The sequence below is a fragment of the Lycorma delicatula genome, chromosome 6, assembly GCF_047948215.1.
Source record: "Lycorma delicatula isolate Av1 chromosome 6, ASM4794821v1, whole genome shotgun sequence".
Lineage (NCBI taxonomy): Eukaryota > Metazoa > Arthropoda > Insecta > Hemiptera > Fulgoridae > Lycorma > Lycorma delicatula.
The window spans coordinates 61,147,762-61,173,841 of NC_134460.1; the positions used below are offsets into that span (position 1 = coordinate 61,147,762).

Consider the following 26,080-nt stretch of genomic DNA (forward strand, 5'->3'; position numbering starts at 1 on the left):
ATTAATTTTTAGGATATCAGTTTTAATACCACTTTGTCTACTACCATTTACGTTCTACTTTACTACTGTTTTAAATGTTTTATATTTAATTATATAATTACAAATTCAGAACTGGCGAATATAAGATGTAAATATACATAAAATGTAGACTTTACGCAGAAGAGCTGTAACTGCTACAACTTTTAGGTTATGTAAGGAAACTTTTAAAAATTCAAAAGATTTTCCAATTAGCTAAAATCTAATTCATCCACGTACAATAACAATAACAATAATAATATTAAAAAAGTAAATTTTAATTTAGTAAAAAATATAAATAATTAAGGAATTACCTGGGTTACCTATAAATAAAACGCAACAGAAATATTTTTTTTTATATTAGATATTAATAATTTTAACTACACATACCCCGAAACAAAACTACTAAAGTAAGAGCGCATGCAAATAGAAATAATTAGATTAAATAATAACAATCCATATTTTATATAATATTAATGAATAACATACTTTACTACAATTTACAATAAAAAGCTGATAAAAAGTTTTGCAAAAACTAAAATAATTACAAAGTATTAAATTTTAAACATACATTACCCATTTTAACATAATTGTTGAAATGTATTTATTTCATTCATAAAACACCATATGTTTGCATATAACATATGAGGAATTTATTTTAATTCGTTTAAAAATTAATTAGATCAATTAATAATAAGAAAGAAGGAAACATTAAATATTTATTAAAAAAATATTAATTTACTGGAAAAAGGTTTGAACTATTTTATTTATTTTTTAAAAAATATAATAAAATTTCAGTTTAAGCAACGTAAATTTTTATTAAAAAAGTTGCATCTAATTAGATGTTTGATATTAATTGGTAAGTCGGCTATCAAAAACTAAACTCTGATAGCTAACCGAGATAAGGCATTTAAAATAAAGATAAAATCACATCCGTAAAGAGAATTATAAGAAACACACATAAATAAAATATTAAATTCATTAAACATTTTTTTGTAAAAACATTACATTGTTTTTATAGCCAAGGAAACTACTCTGATAAATGTTTAAGGCACATTGTATGTTTTAATATTTCAGTAAGTTTAACTGCTATAATTTCATTACCATAAAATTACATCATCGATTCTGAAATGAAAAATATGATTTACGACGTACAAAGAAAGAATTATAGACACACTTTAAAAATATAAAAAAAGAAATTAAAAAAATATCCTGTCAGTTCGTTGAAACTACAAGCAGTTACAGAAAACAAGAAAAAAATAAATCCTGCATAAACATACTATATATATAGGAAATAAAAAAAAAATATTCAAGACATACTATTAATTAATAAAACACTGTGCGTGAAAGTTAACATAAAACCGGAAATAAATAATTAAATATGTAAGCAACTAAACAACTAAATAAAAAATACACTACTTTCGTCAATATTAATGATTTACGATAGCTTGTGATGATAATTTACAAATACTATTATGGCTAGTTTTTTTAGGAATAATTTAAAAACAAACCTGCTGGTAAAATAGAAATGCTCGTAATTTTTTTTTTTTTTGCTGATATTGTACATTGATTTTATTTATTTCTTAAACAGTATATTATAAAAAACGTTATTAATTCTTAAAAAAATTGAAAAAGAAAAAACTAAATTAGCTTACTAATAATAAAATAATTGCAGAATTTATCATAAAACAACGATCAAGACTAATAAGAAAGGTATTTCATAAGACGGGAAGACTGCTCCGTGAAAAGTTAAACTAAGTGTTAAGGAAGATTTTATTTGGGGTGATGCTCTAGAGAGCTGAAACGTGGACGTAGGAAGGCAGACAGATAATGAATTTAGGATTTTGAGGCGCGGGTATGGTGCAGAATGTTAAATATCAGGTGGGAAGACATGTAACAAATGAAGTATTAAGCAGCATCGGAGAAAAAAGGAAAATATGAATGAACACAGGAAAAGAAACTGGCTTGGACATTGTATGGAAGAAGGGTTTTATTAGTGGATGTTATAAAAGACTTGGTGAATGGAAGAAAAGGAAGAAAAGAGATTTCAATTGATGGATGAGATTATAGAGAAGGGAAAATAAGCTGAAACAAAGAGGTTAGAAAATAATAGAACAAGGTGGAGATCAGCAGCGGTGACAGGACCTGCTCTAATGGCAAAACATTATAAATGAATCAAGAAGAAAAATATAATTAAATTTGTCATGTTCAACAATGTCATTTCACCAAAAATTATAAGAGAAATTCACAAATATTATAGAAATAAAGTTTTATAGAAATCTTTATATGTCATAATTAACTTACACATTATCAAGTCAGATTAAAATAAACGAATTATTAATCATACGAAAAGATACATATAAAAAACTAGAAATTCAATTTACTATAATTATTAGAAAATATTTTTCATCGAGAATAATTTGTAATTTTATATTTCCACCGATGGAAAGGTTTTGTGAAAGCTGTCAAAGATTTTCATTTTTTTTTTAGAAAATGAAAAACGTTTGACGAAAGATTTATTTTATATTTTAACATAATGATAAAAGTGATAGGCATTTCATCAATATTTATTTCATTGGTTTTGAATTAAATAAGCTGATTTTGTTATTCTAATATAAATATGAACTGTTAAAAAAAGACCAAAGGATCTTATACAAAAATGAAATTAATAAAAATCTTTATATCATAATTCTACCAATATTTACATAAGAAATATTAATAACAATATTTAAAATTATATATATCATAAAAGCAATTTAATAGTTTACAAAATTAATTACTAATGTATTATTCTTTGATGTTTTTGGTTATAACATATAAAATGAATAAAAACTCATAATCCTCATACCAAATGCTATGAAATTAATAATATCAATAAAGATTTAACAATAAAAGTAAAATAAAATCATGTTAGAAAATAGTAATAAGAGCAAAAACTCCATATAAAAGAGCACATGGATATGCGACTAATGGTTGTTGATGATCCATTCTCAGTGCAGTCACAAGAAGTTTGGAAGCAGAAAGACTACACCACAATATAGCTACAGTTGTTAGAATGATTCCCAGTGCACCCCTGAAAACAATAAAATTATTAATTTTTAACATTATATATTTAAATACAATATTAATACAAAAAAAAATAGTTGAAAAAAGAATAAAAATAAAACCACGTTAGTTTAAATAAAAAGTAACTAGAAATACTTTTCATTGTAATTATGTCAATAATCCGCTACTGAGAAGTACATTAATTTTATTCAATAATAAACTCACTTGATATATTCACTCGATGAAGGAAATTCCAAGTCTATAATAAATATTGACTAAATAATTATATAAAAAATAAGTAACTAAAGTGCGTCTAACATTCTCATTATTTGAATAATACTGGATAACGTGCTTGATACATAAATGTATCAAGACATTTATGGATTTATTTATTTATATTTTATGGATTTTTTTTTATTTATGTATTTATTTTCAAGAAAAAAATTGTATCTTAAAAGACTGAGATTAAAACACACATTAAATGATATACAGAGGTAAAAGATATGTAAGAGTAAAAAAAAAAAAAAATTGAATAAAAAGGATGTATTCAAAATAATAGGTTTTATACAATTAAAATTAAGATTCAATGAAATTAACTAGTTTATATTCCAAAATTTTTCAGTTATTTAATGGGCTATTTTGATATAGAACCTAAGATGAAAAATATTACATAAATATATACCCAGCCCATATCCACTGGCGACCAAATGGCTCATTTTTCGGCTATGCGTACTCCCGATTCTAACATATGCTTACCCGTCATGGGGAGCTTTGTTGAACTCCACGCTTCAAAAGAAATTAAAAGACTTCTAAAACATACCGTTGCGAACGATATTTGGAGCACCGTGGTTTGTCAGAAACGTCACTCTTCGCTACGATGCGGGACTACACACCGTATCCGAGGTGGGGGTGGCGTAGACACGAAGACTGTTAGGGAGAGCGGCCGTGTCCGAACATGGCCATCTGCCGAGAGGACCCTACTCTACAGGGTATAAGAAAACTGCCTTATGCCCTATTAAACGAACCACCGTGAAGAGACAGTATGAGAGTCAAAAAATGACAAATCAGATTTAGGAGCCTCTATATCGCGTAACCTATAAATGGAAACCGCGCGAAAATTACGGCCGCGAAAGTGGCCGTTTTCACAATTAAATTTTGTTAAAATATAAAAAGCTAGACAACACCCCACACCATCCCACGAAGAGACCACAATTTCGTTTAGTCAGCATATGCGACTCCCTCCGGAGAACGAGGCCCAATTCTCCCTTCAAATAACTAGGGTTCCGTTAGGCGCACTCCTGCTAGGTGCTGTAACCGAAAGGACTTCAGCAGATGGTCTGAAGGGGAATCACGCCGGGATTATTAGGCTCAAAAGCTTAGTCTCTCACGGTCAGAACCAGTAAATAAATTTCACGATGGTCCATAAGGATAGGAACGCAAATTACCAAATCCATCCATAAATAAAACTTAAAATTTATAACCGCCACTAAATAACCGATTAAATCCGCCCGATAATAGAAAGATACAGCAGCAAGGGACATTGTCCAGGCTCTGCGATCTGTAGGGAGAAATATTACAACTGCCGCCATTCTTGCGTTCCGTTCCGTTCCAAATATATTCAATAAAACAATATTATAATTATTTTTGCTAAAGTATTTTCATGTAGACACTGAAATAGTGAATAAATATTACTTTTCTTTTGATCGAACAAAAATCACTATGATTTCTGATTGTATGAATGGTTTTCGAGGCTTAAAAATCAATTTTTAAAATAATATAAAATAGCTATAAAAAGTATTAAAAATTTAATTATTTTTTAAATGACTGCAAAATAAAAATCAAAACACAAATTAACCAACTTTAATTTAGCGTAGATTTCAAAAATTAAAAGTTAAAAGTAAGTTAAAAGTATTGAAAATTATTACGTTTTTTTTTTTTAAATTTTATATCATGTTTTGTTAAAACCTGTTTATTTAAATTTTTGTAACAAAAATATGGGTAAGCCTAAACAAACAGCGTCTTACAGAGAAAATTCAGTTGCTACAAACTTCAATCATTTTGGGAAGATGTAAAAAATTACGGAAAAAAGAAATGAAAGGGAAATTGAGTTGAGTAATTATTATCTTTGGTGAACTAAGGTTGTCTAAAATTATGATAGTTATATTCTTTCTACATATATTACAAGTTTATTTCTACCTATAATACAAGTTCTCCTACTAATCTTTCTCCCGTAAAAATACTCTAATGTCACAATCATGTCAGAACATCATCAACGTAATAACTACAAAATTTCATGCTCTGAAACCTCTGTTATATATTGTGGCAATAAAACTCTCGTAGGCTTCTCCTACTCTCCTTACGAGCTGGAAAAAGACAAACAAGAACACGCGTTAGTATTGAAAAGAAAAGTGTTAATCACGTTAATATCTCTCATTTTGAATTTGACGTACACATATCGCTCCTGAACAAACGTTATCGCAGGGAAGCGGTGGTGATACGGTGTTACCCTTCACTTTAATGAAGAGAAATTACCTGTTTTTTTATATATTCCATTATATTCCCATATAATCCGTTAAAACGTATGGAGAAATTCTGCAGAACAGCATAAAATAGTTTTAATATAATAAAAAAGTCAATAAAAATATCTTTGAATTGTTTACGAATCAAAAATTTTATAAAACTCGTCTAGATAAAATAAATTATTAACAGAAATAAATTTTGTTACAAAAACAAAATATTAAGGAAATTGGTGTAAATAGCGATGAATATAAATGCAAAGTATACAAAACTTTTTAAATATACAATATCTAACTATACAAATTTATCTAGTTTAAAAATTTATATATAAAAAAAAATGACAACAAAGATGTTATACTTTCCCGAAGTTAGCTATTTATTCTAATAGTGGGAAAAAAGGGAAACATGAAAAAAGTTTAAAATATTCAAAAAATTGATATCCTAAAACTTTGATCGGCTTTCCTATTCACAAAATTGCCCTCAAAGTACTTTATTGGGCCTCTTGCACTACAACTATACAAGAAGACAAAACAATTCTGTTAAAATTATTAAATAAATAAAAAAATACCTTTATTCAAATTTTGGTGAAGGGGAAAATTTGGGAGCCAATTTTTTTTTAATAGTACGATAATCATGCACGTAATTACCAAGCTTATAAAATGAGTTTGCAAAATTTCGAAAAAATTGACCTCAAAAAAAATTCCTTACGCTGGAGGTATTACCCCAAATTTTTACTAACAAAATTCCCCATATACACAAGTCTCTTGAAAAAATTCATTAATATCGGTTTATCCAGTTAAAAGTTATTAAAATTCAAATACGCCAACACACGTACAACCATATGTTCATTAATCCCTCCTCCACTCTTTTCTGTTTGTTTTTCGGGGTCTGTGGGTCATGAAACGTCAAAAAATAAAAAAACTCATATCCTATATTTTAAAAGTTTCCGTTCTCTTTTTCTTACAGCACAGCTCTAGAGTATGATGCAAGGAAAGTAAAAACGAAAAAGATCGAAGGTCAATCTTTTTTCGATTACTTATTAATTTTATGTGCAAGTTGAACGCAAAAAATACCATTCAAAAGATATTTTTTAATTACAACTTAATAAATAACCTTTGATCTTTAACCTGACACAGTTTTTTCACTAACATTAATTATTTTAGTTACGATCCATTTTTCAAGTGGTAGCTATTTCAGTGAGAAATGCATTATGAAAAAAAAAAAAACTGCGTTTGGTTTGATAATGAAAAATAATACTTTTTTATTCTTTAGTATTTGGCTGGTAAAAATATATTTATTTACAATAAACCTATTTTTAAGTAAAAATAAACCTTTATAATACCTATTTTATAATATCTAATCTATATATATATATATATATATATATATATATATAATATTCTATAAATACCTATTTCATTTATTTATTATATAATCAAATAGAATTTTTTAAACTGATTAAAAGTAAGATAAAAACACTTTTTGATTCCGAAACCCTCAATATTTTGCAGTCAAAAACGCAATAAATATCGGAACATATGAGGTGACATATTTTCTATTAAATTCATTCGATTTTTTATCATTTTTTGTGCAAGATGTATACAAAACATAAATTAAATTTGAAAATTATAATGCCTGATGTCGACACTACATGAATTCCTTGTACTCCTACGAACTTACACACAAATTTTTAAAAGTACATAAAATATTATTTTACTAATAACTTCTGTTTTTTTTTCCATTTTTTTTTTTTTACTGTTATTATTGAATTATTATTTATTGTAATTTTTTTTACAATCAGAGGATAGTAATTATTAATAAATCAATATATTTAAATTAAAAAAAAAGTTACAAAAAGAAGGAAATGAAGTCGGATTCCAACCGATGTGCCTTCCCCTTGTAAGATACAAATACAGTAAATATCGTTTATAGTGACCTCAAAGGGATCGACGGTTTTAGGTCATTACAGCAGATAGTCACAACAACCGATGTTTAGGCAGCTTAGTGGTCCTAATTTAATATGCCATCTAAACGGGTATTCCAGTACAGTAATAATAATAATCATTAAAAAAATAATAATAATTTATTTACGCAATAAAATAACATAAAAAATAAAAAAACAAAAATACACATTAAAATAATTAAAATTATAAATAATCTACAAATACGGTAGAATAAAAGAAGATAAAGGAAAATTGTAAAAATTACTGTTTGTGCAAAAAGTCGATTATTTTGATTTGTTTCAAACATTTCGTGTTGTAATAGAGATTTTGAAGGTCCTTTCTAAACCAAAGTAAGCACTCTTAGTTTCTTCATTAGCAAGTTCTGTAAAACTGAGAAACTAGCAACGGTTTTCATTTTAGCTCTGGAAAAAGTATTGTCCTTATTAGTTTCGCCAATCTGTAACCACCAGATAATATGCGCCTTTTCCTCTATCGTGAATGTTTTTCGATAAGTCATAATTAAATCACTATTGAATGAATGACACAAAATACGTAAAATAAAATACTGTACCCGTACGAAATGATACGCTCAAAGCAAGGCTTCATAACAACTGAATGTGTGACTGCTTTAGTTTAAATCAATCTGGTACAGGAAGAAGATAAAAGAACAAGAACTATAGCACATATGTAAGAAAAAAGGAAATTGTGACTCATTTCAACCGTCAAAATATTTCTGAAGCTAAAATGTAGATATACTACGTTACTAACGAGTCACTTCCGTCCGTCATTCTAAGCGATAAAATGTTGCATTGCAGTTGAAAAAATAAGTCATAATAACCGATATATCACTACAACCGATGTAATTATAAACAATATACATCAATTTTACGATCCAAATTTTTTGGATATTGGCTTTTTTGGAAAGTTTTAGTCCAGTCTATTGCAATCAAAAGGGTAGGAGCACAACTAGATGTTACAAGAGTCTTAAGTCCAAAATTTCAACATTCTACGGCTAATCGTTTTTGAGTTATGCGAGATACGTACGTATGTACGGGTGTATTTATGCGTACGTACAGACGTCACGCCGAAACAAGTCAAAATGGATTCAGAGATAGTTAAAATGGATTTTTCCATTGAAATCTGAAAACAGAAATTTTTTGTGATTGCAATAATTCCTTGTACAAGGAAGTAAGAAAGGTATAATTTTTTTTTAAATATTAAAATATATTTCAGTTTATAAGAGAATTAAATTATTATTATCGTAATTTGATGAAAAAAAAAAAAAGAATGATTAGACCTTATACACAAACATCAAGTTTAACTTGTTCTTCAGTGTAACTATCTGCTTAAGCGCGTAAGAAAACCACACCAATACATAGTCAATATAACTTCCAATTGAAGTTATGTCTTTTTTCTATATTAGATTAAGCGTACCTCAAGAACAACTCGACCAATCTTCATCAAATTTTCATATGTACAACTTCACATCTTAATGTAATTTATGCGCTAGTTTTGGTGATTTTCGAGCCACAGAACTTCGTAATTGAATGTGTTACTTTTGGGATTTTCGAGCCAGAAAATTTTATACATGAATGATCGTTTTGTAATTCTCATAACTCAAAATGTGAAGCAGATTCATTTTCACCATTCAACCTCACCATACAACCAAAAAATATCTCAAATTAAGGTTATTTTGACTGTTATCAACCTTAAATTAAACGTAATTCAGGAACGACTCAAACAATCTTTATCAGATTTTCATATGCGCAACTTCAGATACACTATTTCATCTCATCTAAAATTTTATGAAACCGAATTCAGTGGTTTTGAGATATTCGAGCCACAAATTTTATACATATGTATATAAGGAAATACATTTTAAGTGAATGATATTTTTGTACTCCTCATGCCTCAAAATATCAAGAAAATTCGATTTCACTCCCCCAATCCTACCTTGCGACCGAAAGTAATACCGTATTTTTCTTCGAAATGTCTGTAAGAACAATTTAAGAAATTTATTTTTTAATTTGAAAAAGTAATCCGATCTGTACTTTTTTATTTATCAGCCAGAATACCAAATATTTTTAATAGTAAGGAACAGTATTTTAAAAATATAAATCGTGCTTTAATGAAGCTTACATTGTAGAGAATGGTACAAACATTCTCTTAGGAAAATTGAAGGAGGAAGTTGAGAAAGTTTTTTGATCCTCACTAAAAACAACGCTTAGAAAAGTGAATCCACGGCACAGGAAGTTTACTTGTCCACTTATCTTGCTCCAGGGAGTACTAACGTATTGTCTGAATGCCTGCAGCTGAATGGATATGAGTTGTAGCATACAATACAAACAAACACAAGCCCCACTATCTAATGCTGAATTCCAAGTTGTAAACTTTATCAGATATGATACTAAACTTTTCTGTGTAACATTTCCAAGGAGAAATGTTAAAAACTTAACAATAACACTAAACTAAATTTTCAAAGAAATTATAAAGATAATTACACAAATCGTAAATAATAACTATAGTAGTATAGTTTACGTCCCATTGAAATTACAAATATTAGCACAAATCTTTGTAATATTTATTTCCTTTAACACAATTCAGCCATAATTATGCATATACTAAAAATAATTGCCCAAAACGGCTCACATATTCTAAATAATAATAATAAGAACCCTATCCTGGGCTCACTAACGAAAATTGAGGAGTGAATTGGTTTCCCGTTTATCATCGAGCCAAAATGTGCTACTACATATCAGCATAGTAAGCCTACCAAAATGCAGATGATATTCGGTCACACAAATTATATTACCAAACTGTTCATTACAGGATTTGTATTATATAAGTGGTTAATTTAACAAATAAGAATTTCGGGCTACTATTTCTTACATATCAGCGTCACATTCGCAAAAAAAAAAAAATTTATAAATAGTGTAAAGCAATAAATTACTGTAATTTACACCTTTCTATTGTAAAAGAATGTATTTTACCCACGATTTCAACTTGGAGTAGGAGATTAAAACAAAATTAAACTTTCTATAGGAAATATTCCAATTAACAATTTTTGTTTAACTAAAGTATCAAGTATATTCTTGCATAAATATCACTCCAAAAGTATACTAATAACTTGAGCAACATAGCAGACACGTTTTCACTAATGTAATTGCAAAACGATTATCGATTTTCATGAATTAGGTATTAAATTCTTATTCTTAATCCTGTAAATAAAAAAGATAGGAATAAGACTTAAGTAGTAAACTGTAAATTCAATTGTGAGCTTATAAAAAAAAAATTATTGGAAAAAAATAATTCGAAAAACATGTCCTTAAAATAATAATTATTTAGTAAAAAAAAATCCATAAAATGCTACTTAAATAACTTTCTTGAATGAAATTTGTTTTACTGTGAATAATTTTATTTTATTAATTTATTACAACAAACAAATGGAAAAAAAAATTTTTTTCCAATATAGTTTTGTTAGGAGAAGTTCAATTAATACTGTTTAACGACAAAATATTAGATTTAATCTAATGAAAAAAGAAAACTACAAATACACGTAGCTGTTACGTAAAATATTCCAGAAATATTGTAACTACCGAAAATCTAACAACGGTTATTACTGAAATCTTCAGTGAGGATTTGGTTGAAATTATATTAGATATTTCCAAGTTTTACACAATTTCCAGGATGAACAAAGTTGTTTCTTTAGGAACGCTGATGGCTTTTTAATTTATAGAGGTAAATTAACTTTTGCTTTCATATAATATAATCACCAAGCTATACATGATTACACTCACTCTAACAATCCAAGACAAAACAAACGACAAAACAGAATTCTACGTGTGTAATTTTTTACATTTTAATTCTGTTTTACTTTTTAATGCATATTTTAACTTTTTTTTAAATTTGTGAAATTTTACTAGAAATAAAAATTATTTTTTCGTATAAATGATATTTATAAGTCTACCCTCATTTTAAATAATAAAAGATAAACTAAAAAAACGTAAAATAATATAAACTCTAAAAAATAATAAAAACATAAAATTTATTAATATTTATAAATATTCACATAGGATACAAAAGAAATAACTTAAATTTAAATTGCCTAGGATTTGCCGACAACTTAGCTTTATTAGCTAATAGTATTGCAGAAGCCAGAATACAAATAACAAGTATAGAAGAACTTGCGAATAAAATTGGACTTAAAATTTCTTACGAAAAGACTAAAATGAGGCTATAGATCCTTTATTTATTAATTCTGTGAATATTAATGGAAACAAAGTAGAACTTGTAGAAAAATCTAAATATCTTGGAGAGATCATTACTTGTAATTGTAACGAAAAACAAAATTGGACTGAAAGACTTAATAAATTATTTAAAGTGCTACAAGTAACCAAAACAACAAAAAATCGCTCTCGATTAACACAAAAATTAGACGTTACAAAACTGTGGTTTAACCAGTAATTACTTACGCGAGCGAGACTTTATTTAGATTAAATCAGAAAAATAGGACTGAACCTTTGCTTAAAGTTGAACGCAGGATTCTTAGAACCTGCATAAACAAAAAATATTAACACGAAAATCAGTACAGATTATTGCCTAATAAATTTCTGTACGAAAACTTGGAATCGTTACTTGATACTATGTAAAAGAAGCGAATTTCTTTCTGTGCACACCTGTTAAGATTACCGCAGGATAGGATTACTAAGAGAATTATCGATCAATCTTGGGCTTTAAAAAATCCACCATTATGGATCAAAGAAATTAAAGAAGACATGCAAGAATTAAATTTGACTTACGAAGATTTACTTAATAAATCCGAAAAATTAAAATTTGTTATAAAAGATCCGAATACCAACTTTAAAGTAAGAACTTTTAATTATACAGAAAGGGTTTATTCAGAAGAGGATCGCGTAAAGCAAGATTATTAAATACTGCAAGATTACTGCAAGATTATTAGAGCAAGACTAAATACTGGGAGAAAGTAAAAGCTAAGAACTTGAAGGCCAAAAGATCGGCAAAAAAGACTTGAATTATTCTGATTAAAGTGGTCCTTTGCGGCCTTAAAAGTAAAAAAAAAAAAACAATAAAAAACATAAAATAAATTAATCCCCGATTTAATGGAATCGGAAATTATTTTTCCGAAATAATCAGACCGTTAACTATTGATGCAATGGGTTGTACAGAAACAAACCTACCAAAGGTTGTTACAAAAAGTAATAAAATATAAATTAAAATTATATTAATGTTAATCATCATAAAACATGTTATTTTAAAACTATACTTTCTAAAATTTCTCAAAAAACGATATCAATTTTTTTTTAATGTTATTGTTGCTATTAAGTAGTATTGTTACCATACTTTGATCTTTGAAGTTATAAATGAAGACATAACATCACATTGATATTTGAAGACATTCAAATAACATGAATTTTCAAAGATTTTGAACAATTTTACAAGATAAAATGGTGATTCTTCAAATCACGTTTTAGCGTTCGTAACAGGATTACGTGTTAGCTATATTCAATTAACAATGAAAATATTCGTTTATAAGTAACTATGGTTATACAAAAATACCGTTTATCAATAACAAAACTAAAATACATCACAGTACTTGTATCAAACAATTTCCATTACTCTGATTCCGTTGCAAATTATAATAAAACTACCAATATGTTTAACATCCACTCACTAGCTTATTGAAATATTTTATTGTAAAAAATATGTCAATGTTAATGAGTATTTAATTAATCTTTTGAAACCCACAATTTTTCTATCTTTGTTTAAATGTACAAATTCAAAAAGTCAAAATTCAGTAAAGGCCTATCATAGTTTTATTTTATTTTTCACTATTATTCTGTAATCAAACATTTACTTTAATCAAAAGTTAAGTTTGTACGTTGTCTTTTGTTTAATACGAGTATTATTTTTTTCACTACTCAGTTCAAGTTTTATTCCCTTTTTCTTGATCGCTCTAGGCAAATGCTGAGGATTTTTTTTTATTCGATGAGGTCATTTCTTGAAGAGATCTTTATAACGTGTAATTATGTACTGATTTCAATATAATATTTATTATTTCAATATTATTTAACATCTATAATACCAGAAATAGTTAAATATCATATTATTTTACGATTAAATAAACAATGTGTATTATTTGAAATTGTCCATTTTTAACAACATTTGAAATAAGTAAAATCCTCCAAAAAATTATATGGGATAGTTATATAAATTTTCTATTTAAAGGTTCATTGGTAAAATTTGAATGAAACAGAAAAATTTTATATTTTTGTGTATTGTTTCGTAACCAAAAATAAAGCAAAGGTAAAAGTAAAATTATAAAAAAACAAAACAGGCAAAGGTAAAGGTAAATAAAATAAAGGTTTTATTAATCCACTAATTTATGAATATAAATTATATTGTAAGTAGGCCTACATATAAAACACAATACGTTAGCCTAAATAAGAAAAGTAAATTACCAGATTCAAATTATTTCTCAGATGAATTTCAATTGATTCAATTTAAACCAGATTACAAAATGATTTTCATACATATTTTAATAATTTAAAGACTATTTTTAAATAATATTTTAATAATTCATTATTTTTTGAAAAAATATAATAGAATAAAATTAATGTATAAAATTCCTTTTTTAAAGCACTTTCACTTCGTAAACCCCACTATTAATTTTATACCTTGAGGTTTTTATTCGATCCAATTTTTAAGTAACCTATTAGTTACGTTACTAAGACGGATTATTTATCCAAAAAACTCTAAATTACCATAGAAAATATAAGAAATAAGAATGTATAACCTGAATAGTTAACCATAATTAAAAAAAAAAAAAAAAAAAAAAAAAACAATTATCATGGAGAAATCTAATAAATAAAACTTTAGTAGAGACGTATCAAGATATAGAACTTTAAAAAAAAATATGTATTTTCATGTCCGTAGGCTAACCCGAGAGTTCTAAGATTCGAGTCCTTTTAAAGGTAGTTTTGCGTTAATAAGGATTTAAATTCTAGGCTATGGATACCGGTATTCTTTGGTGGTTGGATTTTTTCAATTTAACCATCTGAGGAGTGGTCGGCCTGAGTCTGTTCAAGACTACACATTTACCGGTGCGTTTACAATTACAAGCCAGACTGCGCACAGATCCATTGGCATCTATGCAGAGTAATGTTGACATCATGTCACTGTGCTATTACTCTGTATCCTGGCATTACATAAATAATAATAATAAATACAAATCCCAGGTGATAATAAGTTTTAATTCAATAGCAATAAATTCTCTTTTTATTTACTGTACTCTCCAGGAAATAAAAATATTCAGTATTTTAATTATGTCTGATCTGTACAAACTGGATTTTTCATTTTTTTTAATAATTAATTTTTTACTTAATGATACAATTTTCGTGTAAATGCGTTCTCCATCGTCAGTAATTACAGTTCTTTTAAGTTTCAGTTGTCTATTCTAGTGAAAATATTGTAGTCATGATCTCATATTGAGTATTATGTTTGTATAAATCATTTGAAACACATGAAGTAAAATGTTACTATTTAGTACTAAAAAAAGTTCAATATCAAACTACGTTGTACAAATCAAGCTCCAATATTACTAAACATATTATAATTTATGTTCTTTATATGTCTTATTTGTTACGGTTATAATCTGTTATTGGTTACGTACGTCTGTCATATTAATCAGAACAATGGAGCGGAATTTAATGAGATTTTGTAACTGTATTAATACAACACTAAAGAATGATATTGTTTTAAGAGAAAATTCCTTAGTTTCTATTACTTGATATAAGTTTTTTAAAAATAAAAAAATGTAAGGAAACAAGATTAATTCTATAAAAAAAAGCAAAAAAAAAAAAAAACAATCGAATGGGTGAAAAATTATCGGAAAATAATTGAGAAAAAAAACCGGTTTTAGATCTTTGTCCAGCAATAACCTAACATCAATTTTGGTTATAGATTTATCAATATTTAACAGTCTTTTTTATTAAAGATCATGAATTAAAAGTGATAAAAATAAAATTAGAGTAAAACTCTAGTAATTTAAAAAAAAGCAACAGATTACAGCTCCTTCATACTGTCTCCTAGTAAAGGTTCTAATTAACAATCAATCCTTCTTAGCTTAAGGTTCCAGAGATGTAATCAAGCTACAGATACACTCACTAAAAGAATAAGCAACGTAGTTACCGATTAAACAAAGCTTTATATTTAATTAAATAAGATTTATATTTATTTATATAAGATTTATATCATAATTAAAATTAATTTATACATAAGATTTATATTTATTTCATAAAATAATACTTAATTTAGGTATAACCAATTAATTTATTTAAATATTCTTAAATGAACAAACAGAATGTACTTTTAACTATATATTAGTTATCTAAAACCTATATTAGCCATAAGAAATTATAAATTGTTAGATAATTCAAAACGCGAAGGGCTTATTAGCGTAAAATTATGTTACAATAACATCTGAATATCACACTCTTGCATCATTTATAATAGACATAAGACTATTAAACTTACAGTAGAATTAACTCAATTCAAAGAGAAAGACAAAATTTTGGTAAAATATCCTCTCGAATAGGACGTTAGCAGAAAAAAATATTATCCTAGATCTAACTAGTTTTTTATGTTTTAAAATTAATCAAAAATATTGTATCAAGCACACACACACACACACATATATATATATATGTGCTTGTATGTGCTTATATACGAGTATATATATATATATATATATATATATATATATATATACTCGTATATAAAATACGAACAATAAAAAGAGTAAGTAGTTATACTACCCACCGGGTTGGTCTAGTGGTGAACGTGTCTTGCCAAATCAGCTGGTTTGGAAGTCGAGAGTTCCAGCGTTCAAGTCCTGTTAAAGGCAGTTACTTTTTATACGGATTTGAATACTAGATCGTGGGTACCGGTATTCTTTGGTGGTTGGGTTTCAATTAACCACACATCTCACGAATGGTCGAATTGAGACTACAAGACTACACTTCATTTACACTCATACATATCATCCTCTGAAATAATATCTGAACGGTAATTCCCGAAGGCTATACAGTATAAGAAAGAAGTAGCTATACCAACTGTAAAAAATGTTAATAGTAAAATACTATTTATTTGTTAACCAGGTGGTTCTTATATATTGTTTTACTTGAAAAAGAAATAATTAAAAAAAGATAATAATCTATATCGTGTCACATGTGTGCATATATAATAATTTTCCTGCGCGTAATTTAATAAATACAATATAACCTTGAAACTGAAAATCTATCTTATAAGCTAAAGTATGGGCTTATTTCAGTAGTCCTTTTAAAAGGCAGAAATATTTAATGACGTATAAACAGTGTATCTATCTTGCTTTCCTTTTTTTTTTGTTATCTTCATGTTCCGTAATTTAACGATATTTATTATTTATTTTTAAAGTAAAATTTAAGTATAAAAAATTATAATGTATTAAAAGTATAAAATGAAACAAGCTTAGGAGCACGTCAGGTGTCTAGAAGAGAAAAGGTATTGTTCAGCAGCTTTTTGGACGAAAAGCACTTGACAAAGTTTGAGGGTTGGTTGGTCTTCTTTTAGAATTAAAATCGTCCTTGCAACAACCTTTCTACTTAATCCTACGCAGCTATCTGGACGGTCGCTTCTCAAGAGTTAATTGAAATCAAGAGATGTCCAAGCTTTTCAAAAATAACTCAAGCGTTTCACAGGGATCAGTTCTGGGACCATTTCTATTCCTGGTCTACACTGCTCACCGACCTAATACAGACAATGTTATAGTTGCGTCAGAAGCAGATGACATGGCAATCTTGGCGGTTGACGATAGTCTGAATATAGCGTCGGAGAAATTACAATCAGCACTGGATACTTTCAGCGTCTGGCTGTGTAAATGGACAATAAAGGAAAATCCAACAAAGTCCAGCCACGTAACATTCACGATGAGAAGAAATGATTGCCCATTGAAATTAATTTAAACGTTATCTGAATAACTTATAAGATATCTGGGATTTTACCTTGATCGCCATTTAACTTGAAGAGATTAAGTAAGGATGAGGAAGTTGCTTGACATTAAGTTTAAAAAGATATACTGGATAATGGGAAAAGGAACTTTCTTTAACCAACAAAATTCTGCTTTTAAAGGGTTTCTTGAAGCCGGTATTACTTATGGAATTGAACTGTGGTGTACGACCAGTGACAGCAAATGTGGAGATAATTCAACGATTCCAGAATAAAATACTATCGAACAAAACACAAGCGTCGTGGTTCGCGAGGTAATGTGAGATTCACGATTATGTAGATATTCCATATGAAGCTGAACGTAGTTTCTAGATATGTGTCCAGGTTCGAGAAGCATGTTAATCATATTAACATATTTTGAATTTACTTGACAATAGTGAGGACGTTAGGAGGCTGTAAAGACTCCATATGCTTGATATGGTTGATGGACAGTTATGATGATCCGTTATGATTACTATGATTCGTTATGATCATCCGTTATGTTGATGATTAGTTGGAGATAACACCTCTTATAATTATTATGTTTTATTTATTTTGTTCTATTTACGCACCCGAATTGATCAATGGTGTGAAAATATTTAATTATATTCAAAGATACTATCAAATATTATGTTATTTCATAGTTAATAGTATTTGCCTTGTATTTATTCATATTAATTGTCTTTGTATTTGTTGAGGATTGTCGTAGAATGATCCTGTTTCAAGTGACAGTCCCTCTTACGTACTTATAGCTTCAGTATAGAAGCTAATTGTAAATAAAGGGATTCAGCAAAAAAAAAGTATATTTGGATTTTTGTTAGCAAGAGAATCATTGTTCCATGTCAAATATAAGGTAACAGATTATTTAAGGCAATCAAGATGATTATTAAAATCAGTTGTTTTAGCGATATTTTGTATTACTTCAACATTTAAAACAATTTTTTATATTTGACTCTTTGTCTGATTGTTTTAATTCTGTGAAAGCTTTCATATATTCTGTGTACGAATTTGTGCCAGTAGGAAGTTACGTCTCTACTTTAAACAGGTTATATACCTGTGGAACTTCTCTGATTGTTAATTGAATCTCATAAATTGAAGTCCGAGAGCAAATGCTGAACAGCCAATGGCGTAGAAATCACATTTGGTCCGGCTTTGCCTCAAACTATCAATGTCTGCATCAGAGGACAAAGGTTAATTCTACGTCAAGTAACACACGACACAATAGTAGATGCTTAATCTACATATATAAAATAACAAATGGTGAGTCATTTATAATCACCGCCCAGAAAAACTGCTGAAGATAAATTGATGAAATCTCTTACAGTTCTTCTTACAGTGTGAGTGCACATTAAGAAAGGATTTTTTGAAATCCTCTGTTTAACGGGTAAAAATGAATTTTTTGAATCTTTTTCGAAAAAGACTTTTTTTAAGTTTTTCGGAAGAAATCAAGATTTTATTTACTGGATTTTTGGTGTGTGTAATGTTCATGTAAATATCTAAAAAAAAATTCAATATTTACTGAAATCGACCTTGAAAGGAGTCCTTAAAACCAAAGAAAGGTAAAAATTTTGAACAAAGATTGCAAACTTTCCCCATTTCCAATATACTAAACGAAATATTCAGTATATATGGGCTTGCAAATACTCTTCAAATAAATATATACAAATTGTTTTTGGGTTTCTTGAATTTAAAATCTTTAAAGGTTGCTACGCGATTCTCAGCGCGATGGCTTAACTAACACAGCCATTACCACTGTTACAGTATGTGCGAGGCGACCTGCCTCCTATTACTTAATTAAATTACATTAAAAAAAAAAAGTTGACCGCGACGCGAAACGGAAGTAACTATATAGAACGAGCGAAGCCGCGAGACGGGGATGCTAGTATTACTCAAGTTATTTGTTTTTTTTTTTGTTTTTATTCTTATAACTGATTTGCGAATTATATCTTTTCTAGATATAATTCGCAAATACCGAATAATAGTAAATGTAATTTTGTCTAATCTTTCCCTATGTTTGATTAATTATTTTAAATAGAATTTTATGTAAATTATATAATAGAAAAATTACACAAACTCAAATATAGTGTTTAAAACTGTTCATTTCTTTGATATAAGTCAAACTTTCAACGAAAAATGTTGTGCCAGTATACTAAAAAAATACGTGAACTTAAAAAATATATTTTCTCAAATTATTATTGAAGTTAATTAATTTTAAAAAGATCAAAAAAAGACCTAACTATAAAAAACTATTAAAATTGATTTTAGATTGAGTTTAGATAAACCAGGATTATATCTCGTTTCTTCCCGTCGCTGTTTATTAAGATGCGAAAACTAAATGCAATGATAAAAAATCATACTGTTCTTGCTTACGTAGTTTTGGTAGGTCCAATTACTCTATTCCCAAATACATATTAAATGGACTAAAATAATATAATGTTAAAAATTCGAAATTTTAAGTATAAAAATCTGCTGAATTAAGTTCATAAAATAATCCGCTAAATTGTTTTCATATAGATAAACTATCATGAGTTTATATTAAACAGGATTTTCGTTTAAATATGTGACATAACCAAGTATAGAATTCAAATGCAAATTGAGGTGTACATAACCTAAAATAAACGAAGCAGATTGTATTGTCGTTTACAAAATGGAAGTAAGGGTTGCGTACAGAACACAAAGTGTATGAACGGTATCGCTGATGTAGGCATTCTATATACAATGATAGAACCTATGTGACCTGTTGTAGTATAAGACCGGACAGAATGTAAATGAGTCTAGGAATTGTCTTTCCTTAAAATTAAATGAGGGCACCAACAATCACTGGTGCTATCTCCTAACCTCTTTTGTGCATTTCTCTATTTCCTGTTTTTCTATCCAGTTAAATTGTTAACTGTTTCTTGCGATAAATAAACTTCCGTTTTAAATAACAGAGTACGTAATCCATTAAGCAATTGACCAAAGTGCTTTATTAACTTGTCATAAACAAAATTTTAAATGTGGTACCTATTATACAACTAAAAGACGTAATTAAAATTTACATTAAAACATCACTGAATTAACGTATTAAAGAACTTTACTTATTTAATTTTTGCAAAAAATCATATGTATATATAAAAATAAAGACGATTACTTATCTATATAAATAATTTTAAGTATCCAATTAGTGGAACTATTACACCTAAACTTGCAGTTAAGAGCTAGAATGAATTGCTTATACTCTTATTTCTCTTGAATACTTACAAATCCTACACAATTTCTGTGAAGGGGAAAGTGTGTTATTTATAAAAACTGAAAATTTCTTTGAAAAGCTAATTAATTTTGGAAGAAAAAATATTTTTATTATAATATATATTTAAACTGGGTAAATTGAAATCATTGAATAATAATAATATTCTGTTCCCTTTTCGAATAAAACCATATTTCGATCACCAAAAAATTTATAAAAGGGATGAGAATTCGTTCTTGGTGGGCACCTGGAAATAGCTGGGTTGTTAAAAGTTTTACTGCTGTTTTTCCATTGGTCTTTTCTCGTTATTCATCCTTTTCCTTAACTTTATACTCTTCTTCACATTTTACTTATTTGGTTAGACATCGCTAAGCCCTAGTTACCCTTGTTACTGTAGTACCAGTGTATTCTTGGAATAGCTGAAAATAAGTCAGACACAACGGATAAATTATTTTCCGTGTAGTAGTTGTATATAAGCTTGACGGGATTACATAGTAAATCCGGAACAAAATTCCTTCTGAAATAAAACCAAATACAGTCTTTATCTTTCAATAATTAATAGGTGCACGTTTTTTCTTCTTGGACAAGTATTTCATTTATTTAAAAAAATAAAAATCTTTTACATAAACTGTTACTTTATTTTTTCCATGATAAGATAGAATCCTTCAAAAATTCCATTTAAATAATATTCCTGCAACATTAATTTATTTACCTATTTATTTTATTCAACTTTAGCGTGTTTTTAATTAATTATTCATTAATAAGCAGGATATATTCGTTTATAAGGTATATGTGGGTATATCGAAAAACAACTAAGAATTCTCCTTAATCCAGTTATGATTTTAATAATACAGATTTGGTTGATAACACGATTGATCGAGAATTTTTACAGAAAACAGTATTTTCAATATTTCAATCTACCTTTAAAACTAATAAACTACATTATTGTTGGTGCTTTTTTTAATGGATTAACGATTTTATACATCACATTCCGCTCCAATTATCTTACCTAAAAAATTCAACTAATTCTGACTGATGGATATCTTCATTTCTTTTATTTACATTTATCTCTTTTGTAGTGGAATCCATTCTAATTATTTTGTGATAATCTTTAACCACTCATTCTTCTCATACTAGCGTATCACACATTTACTTAATAACTGGATAAAAAAAATTACATTTCATCGTTTGATTCGTATAATATTCTTGAAGTCTTCAGATATTTAATACTGTTGTCTTTAATTCAGGACCTGCAATCATTAGCGTCCATTGTTTATGCAATTAGTAAATATGAAGCTTATTTATTAGTGAATTAACAGGCTACGTTATATTTCTAATTAAAACTCAACGAAAGAATGGTGACCAGAGAAGTCACTAGCGTTAAAATACAGCTGGTTCAGCTGGCCTCAGACTGTTTATCTTTCGTGCTGTCTACCTGCCTAACACCGATTATCTGCTGTGATCTGATCTGATACACAAAACTTGCCTAAATTATGTAGGATATACTTTAACGCAATAAAAATTCTTTATCTGAAGTTTGACACCCACAAAAACGGTTACAAATTAGAACTTCATTTTATTATTTTCTTTTATTATTAATTATAATTAATAATACAGTATAAACAGAGCCTAATTTATATTCATATTACTGCAGCAAACTGTAATAAAATTAAACTTTTAAACTAAATTTTATTTTTTATTTAAGTGAAGTATATAGATTATAAAAACACATTCATTAATTATAAACTGCACACCAGTTCACAGCATATGAAAATAAAATATTCCCTCATAATCCTTTTTTGTATTTTCAGTGAAAATATTCAATTAATAGTTTCATATAAAATTTGCATAGAAATGAGATTTAAGACAAATCCAATAATAATAAACTTGCATGAATTAATTTTATTATACGAAGTAAGAATATATTTTTAACTAGTTTTTACATTCTCACAGAAATTATTCACGAATCAGAAAGTTCAAAAATAAAGTCATAAATACAAGGAATAATTTTATATAATTAAACTAGTTAAACCAATGTCTAATAACACAATAAAATAAAATTTAAAATCCGAGTGAGAGTTAAATATATATATATATATATAAATCCAAGTATTGGCGATAGAAAAACAAACAAATTTCGAATGAAAAACGGAGTTTTTACCAACCTAAAATAAAAATGTTTGAAAATATAATTTCAGAACATAGCTTATAAAGTTGAATAACGCAATTAAGAAAAAAATAATAAAAGTAAAATTTAAAGAAAAGTTATGGAACATCTAGTCTATAGTGTAAATAATCATAAATATATTATTATTATTATTATTATTTAAAATTATTTAAACGTGATATAAAAAATAATAATTTTTAAATGAAAAACAGAGTTTAAATATATATATATACTTTTTCTGTAAATCATTGTATATATTTTGGAGAAACAATGTGCAGTACAAAACAAAAGAAAAAAAGAAAAAACACTACTACGTTGTAAATAAAATTAGTAAAAAATCTACGACTTAAATAATAATTTTATAACATGCAAGAAAAATAATTTTCATTTTAATTAGAAAATAAGTTTTCAGTTTTCCACTTTCAGAAAAAACTATATACATTTACAGAATTAAAATAAAACAATATATTAGAAAAAGTTTGAAATATTATTTACTCATTATTTGTACTACTCCAACATTTATTTACAGTGTTGAGAATCCTGCAGTAAGAAATAATGTTGCTTTTCTAACAGATGTTTTTTCACGATTAACACATTTTTATAGTTACAGAATGAGAATTTTTTTTTTACACTGGGCTATCAATGCAATCTCTGTGGAAAGACGAGCTTGAACTGAAAAACATATAGGTGATAAATAAAAAATTTGGAAACAATTGATGGACAGAAAGAAAATTAAATCTTCTTTTTAAATAAAACTTTTTTATTTAAAGGGACTAACATTTATTTTATTTTTTTACTGAACTGTGGAAATATATAAAGTAAATATTACTGCTTAATTTATTATAACATATTAATATAACATATGTATTAAAAGAGATAATAAAGAAAAGTAAATAAGTATAAAATCAATACAGGTTTTGTCCACAGATTAAAGTAAAGGAAAATAAAATGAGAGAAATATCTCTAAGTTAATAACGAACAAGGATAAAAATCAGTAACATCATACCAAACGCTCATATAAAATACCGTAAAAAATATTTAAAATAAAATAACAGATAAAAAGGAAAATAAACGAAAGTAAATGGAGAAAAGTAACGTATAAGTAGAAACTTTATGTACACGATTAAACAAATACACAGCTAGTGGTACAAATATTGTAAGAAAATATGGAAGTTTACACAGGAAGGAAGTAACTAAATCGAAAATATCATGCTTTTCTATGAATTTTGTTATGATTAAACACATTATGTAAAGAGTCGACACATATAAATATAATTTAAAGATTTATTTATGTAGCATACATATTCTACATTCTTTTACAATGAATGATTTTGCTAATATTCCAAAAAAGTTATGTTAAAGTAATATTTTTATAATAAATAATCTTTTTAAGTTAATATTAATAAGTTAAAACTATATTTGCACAACAAAAATAAATTATATAATAAAAATATGGACGTATTAAAAACAAGTTCAAAGAAATAGAAATATAGCTCCTGATGTCTCATTTGTTTGTTTAAATGTAAAATATAATACGGCAAAATGAAATACACTTTGACTTCAAAATACATATGAATATGAAAACATAGGGAGGATGTAAAATCATACTGTATCTATGTTTCAAGACAACATATATCTTCTTCAATGATTTTTTCTCTTATTTTATCTGTACAACTAAGGATCAGTATCTTACATGCCAGACTAATTACAATTTAACAACGTGGTATATATTTACTAAGAGTTAAAATTAATTTTAATTTTAATTTGAAAATGAATGTTCTGTAAAAATAAATTGAAATAACTAATTAAGCCTACAATAAAGTAAACTAAGAATAGTTTGTCAAAATTATCCTAGATATTACAATTGGTATACATGAACTACTTCTAATATCTTTGGCTGTTTATATATGATGAGCATAGATAAACAATTGGAAGATATCCAGATTATACTTCACGGAAATAAAGACAAGGACTAGAGATAAAAAAGGCAATTAAGATTTTATTTTATTAATCTGCTCCGCTTACAACTTTAAGCATAACCATACCGTAATGGTATAGTTTAACTTTAAAAAAATTAATAAAAAACCAAAAAAAATGAAAACTATTTGTGTAACTGTTATAAAAAACCTAATGTAAAGTAAAAAGAATAAGGTAAGAAGAAAAATAAATTAAAAATTACGTCATACTCCTCTTTGCGATGAAACTGCGCTAGGATAACTATCTATGGTAATAAAAAACTATAATAGGATAGACCATATTTTAATTACCTTTCCGTAAAGGATGTCAATCACCTCACCCATAGGCTATTGTGAATCTAAAATTGTCACGGACATTTCACTTTTACAGATAATACAAACCAGATTTTAACTGAAATCAGTAAAAGATCCAGATATACCAAGCATCCAATACAAATAGTAAGGTTGTGACAAAATTTTGTGGCATAGATTTATTCCTAAGGAAGTACACAGCAGCGTAGATACTTTTTGCAAATTATTTGAGTGAAAAACATTATATTTTATTCTGTCATTTATAAGTTAACTAATATGCTTCTGCAATTCATTCAGTGACTTCTAACAAAAGTTTTTCTTGAAGAGGGATATATCGAACAATTCAATTTATCCCCTCGCGTATAGGCACTGCGGAACTGCAGCACTCCCTATTTCTACCTTTTATTATCGACAAAATTTAATATAATGAGTCCTTTTTTCTTTAATTCTTTCTTTATACTTGTAAAATATTTAATCGTTAAGCTACATGTCAATATCCATCCTCCTGTTTATGAAAAAGATACAAAACTCTTTGTATGAAACTGTGCTTTACAGTTCCAGTGGTGTTGTGTTTGGCTGTTGTACGCATGCGCACATAGAAAGCTGCATGCGAGGCTGCGAGGGAAAGAGAGCACTATTGTTTCCGCAGTTCCGACCCTGAGGTGCTGGTGGAAGGTCTTTTTTTTTACTCCGCGTGTGTTGTACTTAAAAATCGTATACCATATTCTTGAATATGATAAAGTGTAGAATTGGATTATCCTGCTTCCAGCTATTCTATTTGATTCATTTTATTTTGGTTCTTTTATTTTACAGAAAACTTTAACCATGGCCTTCAAAAGGCCCAGAAAAGATTTTCTGG

The 26,080-nt window shown here is 27.4% G+C and overlaps 1 protein-coding gene across 1 annotated transcript in view; it reads right to left on the bottom strand.

The window, feature by feature from the left end:
* Window positions 1-359: 359 nt before the first annotated feature.
* Window positions 360-26,080, bottom strand: part of Yip1d1 (Yip1 domain-containing 1) — a 586,067-nt gene continuing 560,346 nt past the window's right edge. Inside the window, exon 5 of the mRNA XM_075369948.1 lies at window positions 360-3,088. Coding sequence (XP_075226063.1) covers window positions 2,926-3,088 — 163 coding nt within the window. The 3' untranslated portion in view covers window positions 360-2,925. The remainder of the gene's footprint in view (window positions 3,089-26,080) is intronic.